At 37.8% G+C, this 13,559-nt stretch overlaps 1 protein-coding gene across 1 annotated transcript in view; it reads right to left on the minus strand.

Moving 5' to 3' along the window:
• Positions 1-13,559, minus strand: part of CDH13 (cadherin 13) — a 402,793-nt gene that overhangs the window by 247,004 nt on the left and 142,230 nt on the right. Inside the window, exon 3 of the mRNA XM_071756616.1 lies at positions 11,651-11,859. Coding sequence (XP_071612717.1) covers positions 11,651-11,859 — 209 coding nt within the window. The remainder of the gene's footprint in view (positions 1-11,650; positions 11,860-13,559) is intronic.

Here is a 13,559-nt window from a genome sequence, read left to right on the forward strand (position 1 = left end):
TTCCTGGAGACAAACCCAGTCAGGAAGCTCTACCCAGTAAGCTGCAGGCCACAGAGACCTCCAAGAAGCCATTGCATGTGCCCTCTGAAGTTGAGCTGAGATGTAACCCACCAAGCAGATGGCTTGGAATGGAGTTAAATCAAACAGCAAAGCCTAACAGCCTTAATTTCAAAGTTGTTAGGTCTCCACCTGCAAAAGGGTCTCAATTTCCTTATGTCTGAATACCTTACCTTTAATAGACTTACAGAGTATCTCCATTTCATACAGAAAAATCTGAAGCAGAGAAGTATAAAATTGAAGATTGTCAGTTTTATAACACCTTTTTCCTTTAGTTCAACCACTGGTTTGTCTGGAAGCTATTTGGACAGATGCTATCTTTAACTACATGTTTGAACAAGGTCTCAAAAGCCACAATCTTTGTCAGTGCTCCTGTACCACTACAGTAAAATGAAAGAGAAATAATGCAAATGAAAATTGTTTTTGCTTCCTCTTAATTCCCCTAAACACCCAGCCTCACACTGGAAAACTGAGTCTTATCTTCCCATTGTCAAGAGCAAAGATTAATTTCCCTCACCTTACATTCTCATTTTATAGTTTTAAAGACCAAGTCTAAATCAAGTGACTTATCTAATTCACAATTGTTCTGAAACACATTTTCAATTAATAACATGATCCTAAATACAGCCTAATGCACTGAGTGGAGACTAAAAGAAAAGACACAATAATTACCAGCTGTGACAAGAAACTGGGAAAGCCATTAAATAAAATCAAAATACTTTCTCCAACCCCCCCCAAACCCTCTAACTATCCCATATTTCTGTACAACTAGAAGATACAGTAATTATGTCCCTCAAGTAAACCAGCTGCTTTTCTGCTTATTAGACAAATATGAAAGGAACTCTGTCCCTTTTACTCTTCTAATATATTTCCCATATTTTTACACTAATTGAATTAAATATGACATATTAAAGCAGGAAACTTTTCCATTAGGGATAAAGATGACTGAACTTTTCTGAAAGATATTAAATTCATTAAACATCATAGGGCTGAACAGAATCTGCCTTATGGTATTTACAAATTTGAGATATAATTTAAAAGTAATTATAGTCTACACACAAAATCTGGGATTAAAAGGCACTGAATAAGTTCGAAACTTCCAAGATCCTCTACAGAGCTACTTCATCAAATAAGCATTAATTTTGCAAGGATTCAGCTGAAGACACAAACAACATTCAAAGTAATTGAAAAAAATTTTTTTCCTGTTTCAGAGACACAAAATGTAACTGGCACCCTGTGACTGCCCCCTAATATTATGCACAAGTAATAGTACATATATCAACTTGATGTTAATTGCATCGAATGGAGAGAACTATTCCACATGATAGTCCCACTAATCCATCCAGTTTTCCTGGCAGTGAAACAACATGGAAGCAGTAACAATTAACATCAAGGTCAGCCTCAAATAAATGTTGATTTGGTCACTCCTCAGCGCAGATTTATGAGTAGATTCAAAGCTCATTAAAGTTGGTGGAACGACTCCTGTTAACTTAATGGAGAATATATTTGGTGTAGTGCTTTCTATGTTTTTTAATGACAGATTAATTACACGGGTTTGTGAACAATCATGCCTAAAATCAACTCTGTAACTTCAAGTTTCAAGCCTTACCTCACATTTACATGTAACAGCAATGAGTTTGAGTGCTATAGATGTGAGCCAAATTCAGAGTAAAATCTTCCCCTGTTTTAATTTTTGATTTTTAAACTGAACTTTTAACATCACTTCCCCTTGTGTCCACCTTAATCCCTGGTTTATGGGGCAATACAAAGCATAAGAAACTTTTCTGACCTCAATGGCCTTATCAGCTCAAAAAACTTGTACTGTTACTTTTTTTTACCAGTGATTAGTGGGTAAATACACAGAGATAATGGTGATCAATACTGTAAAAAAAGCCATCAAAGAGAAAAAATCCTACACAGATTCAACATGTTAACATACAACATCAAATGTTATCTAAAAAAGTTAAACCCAAATAAATTGGGTCTTTTTTTAGTTTTAAGAGCTTGCAGATTATCATCATGGAATCTTCATCTTATGGATATATTTTGCATGCTTGTGCCAGTAACTCTGAGAAGACACTGGGCAAACATCAAGAGGATATGAAAATGCTTGACTCTGTGTATTGTTTCGTATCAGCCAAGTCCTTAATGCTCCAGAAAATCGTGTCATTTGAGCTTACATGAGATATAAATAGCCTGAAGACAAAGTTCACACACATAAAAAAAAAACACTTCAAATTTCTTTGTGGGAATTCACAAGTCATGTCAGAACATGTTTGACAGATACCATTTTAAAAAACCCACAATGGTTCATGATACAGTCTTGACAGTAACTGTAGAGCAGGACACTTGGCCACATAAAATATTCAGTAGCACTCCAGAGTGATTAAAATCATTATAGAGACAAATGGACTTTAAATCAAGTTCAGCATTTAACCCATTTCTGATTGATGATGCAAAACAGGACCCTCAAGCAGTGGAAGCCTCTAAGATTACATTTAGTCCACCAGAAAGATGGTGAACCAAGAGCTAGATCCAGCTCTTATTTTAAAAGGATAATAGTCTATTCCTTATCTCAAAAAGCTTCCTGCTGAGTTAAAACATATGACAAATAGGTCAATAAGTATTGAACCCTATCAACCACAAGGGATTTATGACTTGCAGGTAAATTGAAGTATATCAGTTCACAGTAGTTTGAGCTGTTGCTGACTAAATAAGATCATGCCAGTGACTTGAATCAAACCAGTTACCAGAACAGCTACTAAAAGCATTTTTAAAAACCTATTCCAACTCATCAGAAAAATTCACCAAACTACAGTCTTAGTGAGACTGCAAAGGAACTAGAGGTAAGAGTTTAGTCTCTCCTTTCCAACTAGGACATGTGTTTGCTAGTTACCTGACACAAGAATCTTTCTTCTCCATAGTAATGAAGGACACTGAGGAATTTTAGTGGACCCAAAAGTATTAGAGCAGTCCATGACTGTACATGAAAGGACTACTGACCAGCTCCAACTGACCTGTTGCCCCTCCACTCTTTTCCTGTGCCATCACTATCCCTAGGACCCCTTTCAGGAAGAGGGGGAACTATTATAAACCAGCAAAACTATGTTTTCTAAGATGGATCAACTGCTTAATGCAAAGTCTATTCAGCTTGATTTGGTGATGGAATAAGAAATGGGGATCAGGATGATTAATGACTCTGAGATGACTGTAAACATTAGCAGAGTCATTTATTATGGAGATACCAAATTCTATTAAGCTTTATTTCCATCATTCTTACCCTGAATATTTCTTCATTTTCCAAAGTTGTTCTATTTACTTATGAAAACTAGCTGTAAAATAAGATGTGGGGGAATCTTTTAAAAGCAACGGAACTGTGATGATCAACAAGTAAAGAATTTTAGATCCAGAAGAAGCCATCTGTCCTTGCAGTGGCAGCATCAGTTCTTGGAGGAGGACAAATGTAGATTTCATCCTGTGCTGCTCCATTAAATGCTTAAGATGTGTGCTGAGATACGTGTTTCTGTAATAACCATAATCAATGCTCCTTCAGGTGTGTGAAAACCAGCATGGAACTATTGGTGCAACCATTAGGGATGATTACTGATGTCTCTGATGGAGAGAAATGGTTCAACTCTCACTCAGAAAATCATCTTTTCATGTGAATAATGTCTCTCACTATGACTCTCTCTCAGATCCACCTTGTTTCTGGAAGTTGATGGAAAAGCTTATAGTGGGAAAACACCAGCAATTCTTTATGTCTCTGACACAAAAAGGAACTTTGAATTTAGTTTTGAACACAACTGAGTTTGATCTCCTTTTGGAATTTTCTCTGTTCCTTAATAAATCTGAGATATTACTGGTGAAATGGGAGTAGTTGTCCTTTATTGACTGCATCATTCCTGCATGCCAGAGGAGAGAACAAGAGTGGAAAAAATGAACAATTTTTTTTCTTTGTCAGAAATACCACAGGTTCTTCATGTTTCCATAACCTCAAATGGATTGGAGGACACGAGGATGTCGTGGCAATTTTAATGTCATATAGAGCTCACCAGGTCCTTTTCCCAAATGCCTCATTTAAAAATTACTGTTCCTATGCTGATGTAAGAAATTATTATTAAATAAGTATCAGCTATAATTATATCTATGAAAATACCACTTTTTATAGATGTATGTACATTGACATGCACACACACATATTCTTTCTCTGTGTAATTAATAGTTACACTTTAATAATCTTTCATTTATAAAGTGGCTCTCATCCTGTAAGATATTACATATCCTAAGAGACACCTACTTATCCTTTATGATCTTGCTTAATGTTCCACTAAATCATGCTTTGTCTGTTGCTTTCCCACTTATACCCTCATTTGCTACAATGAATTTTAAATTTAAACCTTTTCCAAATAGTTCCTTTAAATGTTCCCCACACCTCTGGCACAAATTTTCCCACAATTCAATCAGAGTCTGGAGATTAATGCAGAGGGTTGGCATAGTTTTCCCTATATCATCAGAATACTTTCAGGCAGGAGTCAGAACAATAACAACTTTGAAAAAAATTATATGCCAATGCATGATAGTTTATGACTCTCACACAAAATTTAGTGGATTTTTTTCAATGGATTAAAGGCAGTTAGCATCCTAGATCATAAAAAGAATCTAATTCAATTCCAAATGTCTTCACACAACTCATCTACCATTCAAAGTCTCATAAAAATGCTTTAGGGGCAAGAGCTAAGTAGGTACTTTCCTGGCACTCTGTGCCAGGGTGAATTTTAGTTCATGTAAAACACTTCTGCAATCTCTGAATAATCTCTCCCACTGAGATTTATGGGAGCTTTGACATTAAGTCTCCCGGATGAAGGATAAGAACTAAATGTGTTTTTAAAAGAAAAGAGAATAAAATTGGTTGCATTCCAGAACTGCATTGGGTTCTGAGCTTTTATAAAAACCTTCAAAAGTTTACACCAGAGGTACATGAAGCAATAGTGGAAATGTCCCATGGGTGATACCTGTTGCTGCAGGGAGAACTAACTAAGAGGTCTAAGTGTAGTTCAGGGCTTTAAGGAATAATGGTTTCAGATGTTAGAATATTTTTGCCTGTCACTTCCCATTAGCCTGTTAATAATTTGGAAAAATTAACAAGGCTTGCATTTGTTTCAAACATCATCTCATTTCACATTTGAATCACTGTTGAACATATTCTGTACTTGTCTTAGCTCTGTTTGCTACTAAAAAGCACAAAGTCCCTTTTCCTGGATAAATAGATCCCAAGCTCACTTAAAATCTGAATAACAGAATGCAGATTACTCATAGAGAAAAGCACAGAAGCTAACACCTTCTTGTTTCACAGTCAATTATTCATGTTTCCAGTCTATATGACCATTTTTCTCTCCTTAAATAACCAAGTACTTCTCATTTACATGCTGAAGCTGCACACTGAGGGAAACAGAAGGAAAATTAAGCCCCCACGTTTGATCTAAGCATTTTTCTGTACAGTGAATAAACTTACAAGACACCCTTTGCCCAAAAAAAGGAACGTTAAATTAATGAAAACCACCGGTGGCTCATGTTCTTTATAGTATTTACTCTGGTATTCCACACAATATGTAATGGTTGCCATGGAAACTGCCACATCTCTTGGCACCAAAATAATTCTCAGATAAATGGATCTTTGTCAGAGCAAACTCCAAAGCCAATATATATGAAACCTGCATTTCTTTGGTGGTGGGAATCTGCAGAGCCCAGGCCTGAGGGAGAGCACAAGCCTATCAAAAGAGAAGAGGCTGTGCTGCTGAGCTGAGGAACAGGGGGAATGTGGCTATATATGAAAAATCATACCCACTGTGTGCTGCCCTGGGACTTGCAGGGTCACTCAGAAACAGCCCAGAGAGGTACAGGAGTCACGTCCGTACAGCACTGTCAGACAAAACTCCTGCTATGAGGGTTTGATCTAAAGTCTGCTGGAATCTGATTATTTCAGCAGGTTCTGGATCAGGCTGATGGATAAAAGGTGCAAGGAGGTGACTGGAATATCTATGGAAAATAGCTTATTTCCATGGCTAAGGAGATTTTGAATATAAAAGGAGCTCTTTGTTATTTTCCCAACAGCAAGTGGTGTGCACAGAGGATTTTTATAAAAATATAGCCAAAAAGGCAGCTAAGAGATACTGCAGAATGCCCCATTGATGAGAACAAGCTCTTGCTTTCATTGACATTAATTAAGATGTATTCTGTGAAACCTGCAATGTAGCACTGCAGACTTTAAAAAAACAAATAAAAAATTGCACCCTTTCACTGGTGATCAAAGCAGGGAAAAGTAGTTTACCAAAATACCATCAATACACAAGTATTAAATTCTAAAATCACTTGTATCTCGGGTTTTTATGCATCAGTTCCAAGTCAGTAGGTGTTTACAGTGGGATAATGAACAAAAATAAAAGAAGTAGAAACATTTTAACCATTTAACAGCTAGCAGGAGGACGTGCTTATCTTACACCTTCTGCCAGACTGAACACAAAAGTGAGAAGATGAATTTTCTTTTGTTTCTCTTTAAGAAAACCCATCTTTATATGGCTGAAGGACACTTTCATATCCACAGGAAAAATATCTCCACAGCTTCTCTGAAATAAATGGTATTCTACATACTGTTTTGATCAGTGTAACTCACAAGTGTACCATAGATACTGATGTACCCCTGTGACTTACTCTATTTTGTACCTTAAAGTTTAATGCAAAACATGGTATTTTATTTATGCAGATCATTGCTTTTTGCAGCAACTGCTATATGCAAAATCTAATAATATGAAAGTCTTCTAGCCTGTTTGTCAGTAACTCACATTAGAGTCCATATTCATACTTTTTCACAGCCATTTTCAGCCTATTTGGAACTCTACCCTAAACTTTAAAAATGTTAATATGCATTAATAGGAATGATTGCCTGCAGTATCAGAGAGCTTGATTCCTGATCTTATTTTACAACAAAGTTATTGAACTGCTAGATGACTAAACTCAACTACACAATTCCTTGCACAAATCCAGATTCATAATAAGATTATTGATTCTTTATCACCTATTCTAAGGCAGAAAGCCATACATGTAGGATTTAATGCTCTATGCATTTTTTATCTCATATGAATAAAATTTTCAATCTCTACCCTGCAGGGATAAAGCAAAGAGTAAGACACAAACAAGAAATGCTAACATTTAAATCCACAAAGCTTAGATTCATTATTTCTGTTTGATACTTTAGGCAACAGAGGGGCAGACTTAAGAAGCCTGCATAAACATAGACATCCAGGCAGTGGTTTAGGAGGAAACAGAATTCAGGTCTGCAAGGCAGCTGGGGAAATTTCCCTCCAGACAGCCTCTCCCATCCCTGCTTTAATAAATATAGCAGGGTACTGATACTGGGAAAAGCATTTCTTTGACAAAGGGAAAAATAGAAGGAGTAACCTCTAGCTTCTACAAAGTGGACTGGGCAGAGTAGCAGGACCAGAGCAACTTCATTTCCTTCAGTCTGAGCTACTGCTGGAGGAGATTTTAAACTTTCTTTGTCTACAACATGCTGTCTCAGGGTGTGCTCCTCCCTCTTATCTCTTTCTCCGATTCCTTTTCCATCTAGTGCCTGAAAAGTGTCCTGAGGGTTTGACAGTTTCTGTTTAATGATTTCATCCTTCTGTATGGAGGACTGCTGAGCACCATGCAGTGAAGTTACTACTAGCCTGGAATTTCTGAGTATCTGCCTGTCCTCTTATCTGCTTTGGTGCCAGACTCTTGATATCTCTCTCCTCCCCAAACCCCCAACCTGTGTCTGCAATACTGTAACAAATAAAGGCTCTAAATAACTCCTTTTGCTGAGGGGGGAGGGAGGAATAAAAAAAAATAAAATAAATTTTTAAAAGCTGCATTTTACCAACACATAAAAAAGGTAGAGAAAGACTGTTTTCCACGGTTTGCTTTTAGCTCCCAGGGTACTACAAGTATATTAATTACAACCATTTTATTTTGCCTTGGAGGACACAGTTCAGTTCCCAGCTTGCTGTCTTGTTTTCCAACTCACAATCTGTTAAGAGACTCTAGAAAAGATTGGCTACACTTTCTGTCTTTCCCAAAAACTCATTTGTGATGCAATTTCCAGTTTTGGGTTGTCCTGCTGTTTCCATAAAATAAAGCCTAGGGACCAAGCATTGGGTAGGACATAAGTTTTTTAAAAATAAATAAATTATTGCCAGCTCAACTCAGTGAGTTTGTTCCTAAGTAGGGTTTGAGAGTGATTTATTTTTCCATTAGTGATCTGAACCTCAGCAATTCCATGAATTATTCAGAATGAACCCAAAGTTCATTTGGGGGATCCTGGGTGAATCAAAACATTCCACATCTTTTTTTTCTTTTTTTTTTTTTTTTTTTTTTAATAACACCAAGCACTCAAGTCCTGACTGTGTGAAAAGATATTTAGCAAACATAGGGGAAAGCAGAGCAGGAGCAGAGATGTGCCTCACCAGCACTACTTCATGGTGAATGCAAGCAAACTTCATTTCCTTCACTGAGCATCCTGATCACTTGGGGGTACAGGTGTGTGCACACACATAACTACACAAAAAGATGACACATTGTAATGCTACACCTTCTATAGGCTCCTGGCAACCCTTCCATGCATTTATATTCCATATGCCTCTCAGAAATGACTGTAACTTCTTTTTTTGTGATTATTCCCCTCTGTGAAGACAGATAGAAACCAATATACCTTGCCAAAACTACAGGAGGAAAAGGTGAACTAAGGTTTTGAAATCAATCTAAATGTAGTCTGCTTTAAAGATATTTTTTTCTCTCAATAGAATTCATGCATATCTGTAGGGGCTTAGGTGTTTTACAGTAACATCCAGACATCTGGAAAAGCAGCAGTGATGTTCTTCTATCACCATACCCTGCAAAAGAGTCTGGGATCAGAGAGCAAAACCCAAGTTGTCTGATGGTGGTGTAGTCATGGCCACCCTCTGATAGAAAGGTGCAGCTTCTGCAGATCTAATGTTTCTAGCAAAACAGAAAGCATGGCCTTCAAGGCTCAAAAAGTGAGTTAAATAGTAAGTGGGATTCTAGCAGTCACTGACTGCTATGCTTGTGAAGTTAATCACATAATCAGTGAGGCCAACTGGAATCTTCCCACACTTTCAGGAAGAAAGAACCACACCCCTACACCACCACCATACCAGAAGCTTTTCTGCACACTACAGATTGCACCTCTAAATATTTGCAATGTTCATCTTGGGTAGCAGTCACAAAGTTTCAGGAATTATGCTATCTCCTCCTGGGCTCAGACTGCCAGTCAGCAGGTTAGAAACCATTGCTGTCAGTCATTTCCAAGAATGTTGGGAATCTGCAATTAGGAACATTAACAATGGGATTTCACAGATGTAGGTTACATGCTTTCAGAAAAGAAATGGCAGTTGCTGGCAGTGGGGAAATACTTAAGAAATACTTATCCCCTAATTAAACAAGGTACTGCTCTCTAAGCATTGAATGATAAGCAGTGCTCTAGCATGTGCTCATCTTAACCCTACAGAATTATGCTGAATTACTAAAGCTCCATCTGAGTGTTTCTTAGCCAAGCCTCCTTGCATAAACAGATGGAGCAGTTCTGCTGTTTCCGTGCTGACACATTCAGACTGCAAAAGTACAGGATTAAGTTCAAATTTATCATAAAATCACTTTAGATGGGATGCTGTAATATCCTTCTGTTATAGCCTTCTCAAGTATGACAAACAGAAAGACCAGACTGTCTGTGTTGTTCTTAAAATAGGCAAACAATAGTTGAAGCAGTTGGTAAAAAACATTGATTTAACAGCCATAGAGTGCTGACTGAGGCCAGAGTAGGAAAGCCAGCCCCAAAGACCTTCATATTCCCTTGAAGAAAGGGATGATTTCCATCATGTAACTCCCAATGGCACTGCAGACACCAAGGATCACCATTCTAAAAGTGTAATCCTCCAGTTATGAACTGAATATCCAAGCCCATAAAGAAGTGATAAACTAAGGCAGAGGATGCTGTGATACTGTTTTAGGAACCACCTAGGAGTGGAGATGGTCAAGTGACAGAATATGCCAGATGTAGACTGGTTTTCCCTCTCTAAAACACCACAAGTGGTTGGAACCAAATGCAGTAGTCAGGCCACATGAGGCATTTGGCAGTGAAAGGCTGCTTCTCTAAGAAAACCAGAATAAAACTTCAGAATATGATTCTTAGAGAGTCAGACCTTCACACATAAATCAATCCCCTGAAATTTAACTACATCTCTGACCTGCTGTCAGAGATGTCTGAAACTCCTCTGTCATTTCAGAAATTTCTGTCTGGAGAATAAGAATCCCCACTTTGAAACTACTAAAATTTCAGAAACTGGACTGGAAACAAAATCATTTAAACATTCTTGTGAATGCAGCAGAAGGAGCATGCCTGGCTAGTTTGAGACACAGGACAAGTGCTAAAGTGCAGGTTTCCCACTCTGAATTTGTCAGTGCATAGTCCTAAAACACCAACTCCACCATGTAAGAGACTTTTCCAAGGATAACCCTGTTAAAATTGAACTTTGTGAAGAAACAGTGTATTTAAATAAAATTAAAATTCATTCAAATGTTCTGATCAGCTCCCTGCGTTTACACATTCTGGTACTTTCACTCCTCCTTGAAATCTATATTCACACAGCATGAGGCATAGACTGCAGATCAAAACCTTTCTTCAGCCAAAGGCTTTCAGAATTTTGTCCAACCTTTCCCTTAAAGTTTGTGGGGTTTTTAAATGGAAAACTTAATTTATACTAAACTATTGTTGGAAATATAATGAGAATGCTGGCAGCTGAAAATCTAAATAGCAAAATATAGCAATAGATCAATCATTTTTGTGACTTTTTTATGCTTCACTGAAATTATAGGTCTGTAGAGGTACCAAGCTTAATTGTCTAGTAAGGCACTGCCTTGCCTGCCTCCCTCCTAAATTCCATGACACAGAGTGAGGCCTCTCTCACATTTCCTTTTGTCACTCCCAACAGTGTCAAGTATCATGCTGAAATTCAGAAGTGGAAAAGAAATAACATGGCATTCAGTGGAACAGAAAGCACTGGTGTGTGGAGTTGCAGTGTGAGCATTTGTTGCCATTTGTGTCACATGTGTATATGGTTTAACACAGAACAATATCAGATAAGCAAACCTATAGGAAAATTTTAATTCCACAGCACAGAATTCTCACCTTCTTAGACTTGGAGTAAACAAGAAGGTTTGGTAAAATGCAAATTACACATTTAGACTGATTTTTTAATTTTTATTTATGGCCAAACTATGGTTATCTGGCACAACATACACCAGAAGAACCAGCCAATTTAGAATACTCAGGATCTTTTATTTCTTCCAGTTCTTTGTGAATGTTTAGCATTTCAAACCAGGAAAAATTGGATTTTAAGTGAAACCGAGTGTTAAAACATGTCAGTGATATCTAGATTGATTTTGATCTCTCTGTTAACAAGTTAAAACTGCTTACAGTCCACATGTAAATTCTAGCATCATCTCCTTGGCACTTCCTTCCAGTCCTTTGCATTTATCTTACCTTTAATGCACCATGCTTTTCATTTTCTCCAACAATCAAAATTTCTGCCATATCCTCAGCATGCTCAGACCGTGCATGGACAAACAAGGCTCTGCCAGCTTCTGATACATTCTTTAGTGCAACTAAAGACCCATCAGGTTCCACTTTAAAGTCTGGGTTAGAAACTTCGAAGTTCAATTGATTATTACCCTTGCAGTCATCAAAATCCACTGGAGGAAAGAAAAGAAAAAAGAAAAAACATAATCAGTACCTGCTTGGGAACAGACTTCAAACACCTTTATGCTCTTGGCTTGTTTACAAATCGTGGGAAGAAATGCCTCTCAAGATAAGGGGAAAAACTTTCAAGGAAGCTTTATATTTGGGTGACTATAATTCATAGACAAATCTTAGGAACACATATTTTCAGAAGGATGATAAGAGATTTTGACTGTGTTAAATGGGGAAATGGGAGATAAACAAACAGCTTTGGGCTTGAACATTTTCACTCAAACCAAATGCACAAACTCAGCACCTAGTTCTACAAATTGGGCAGCAGCAGTAGAGTCCTTGATATTCTCCTCATCATAACCTGGGATTTCTAAAAGCTCTTCTGCTAGCAAAGTGGTTTCAAATATCCAGAAAATCTTTATGACTGGAATTGCTCATGGATCTACAGATATTCAGAATATTCAAGCTCATGGTCTACTGCAAAAGGGCTACACAGCAGAAGTGCCAAACAACATTTCTTACTAACTACCAAGATTATGATTTAGTGCATGAGTTACACTTTGGGTATAGCCAAGGATTACCAGAACTTTAACTTAAACAGTAGCTGTCAATAACCCTGTTTACCTTTACATGGAAAATTTAAAATGTCTCTTAAGTACAAAGGTTTGAGATTTCCCCTTAAATTCCTCCTCAGAGTCTGGTAGATTTGTTTTGTACCAAACATTAGAAAAAATACTGTTGATATAACTACCAACTGTATGATTAAAATATCTTCACAATGAACTTTTACTTGCTAAGTAAATTTTTCAGGTTTTCACATCTATTAACAATATATTTGCATGTTTTTCTGCAGACAATCTGTTCTATATTCCCTACCTGCTTCTTGAATTACTGCTTCCATACACTTTTTACTTTCCTGCATATTCTCACTATTTTGATTTTAGATTTCATTTCTATTGGATCTTTAAAAATTGCACTACAGCTTCAGCAGTGGATACAGACTACGGTAAGACCCAAGATAATGGAGTTTTACTTAATATAAAACTCTCTGAATAATTGTTTAAATTCATTGTATAGAATTTTATTTTCAGTTACTGTTTTTAAAGGAAAAAGAAAACCTCAGATGTCCTCACTGCCTGGTAACACCTAAGCTTTTCCTGACTACGTAGTAACTGTAACTGGTCTTAAACCAGACAAAATCTCACAGAATTGGCCAGGTTGGAAAGGACCTCTGAGATCATCAAACCCAAACCTTAATCCATTCCCCCCATGTTTCCCAGCCCATGGCACTCAGTGCCACATCCAGTCTCTTCTTAAAAAAACTCCAGGGATGGAGAATCCACCCCCTCAGCCCATTCCAATGCCTGATCACCCACTCTGGAAAGAATTTCTTCCTAATATCCAACCTCAACCTCCCCTGGAAGAGCTTAAGCCAAAGCCTCTTGTCTGACTGATGGATGCCTGGGAGGAGAGCCTGACCCCCCCCTGGCTCCAACCTCCTTTCAGGGAGTTGTAGAGAGTGATGAGGTCTCCCCTGAGCCTCCTCTTCTCCAGCCTCAACACCCCCAGCTCCCTCAGCCCTTCCTCACAGCACTTGTGCTGGATCCCTTCCCAGCCTCCTTGCTCTTCTCTGGACCTGCTCCAGCACCTCAATCTCCTTCCTGAGCTGAGGGGCCCAGAACTGGACACAGGACTCAAGCTG

The sequence above is a fragment of the Heliangelus exortis genome, chromosome 13, assembly GCF_036169615.1.
Source record: "Heliangelus exortis chromosome 13, bHelExo1.hap1, whole genome shotgun sequence".
Lineage (NCBI taxonomy): Eukaryota > Metazoa > Chordata > Aves > Apodiformes > Trochilidae > Heliangelus > Heliangelus exortis.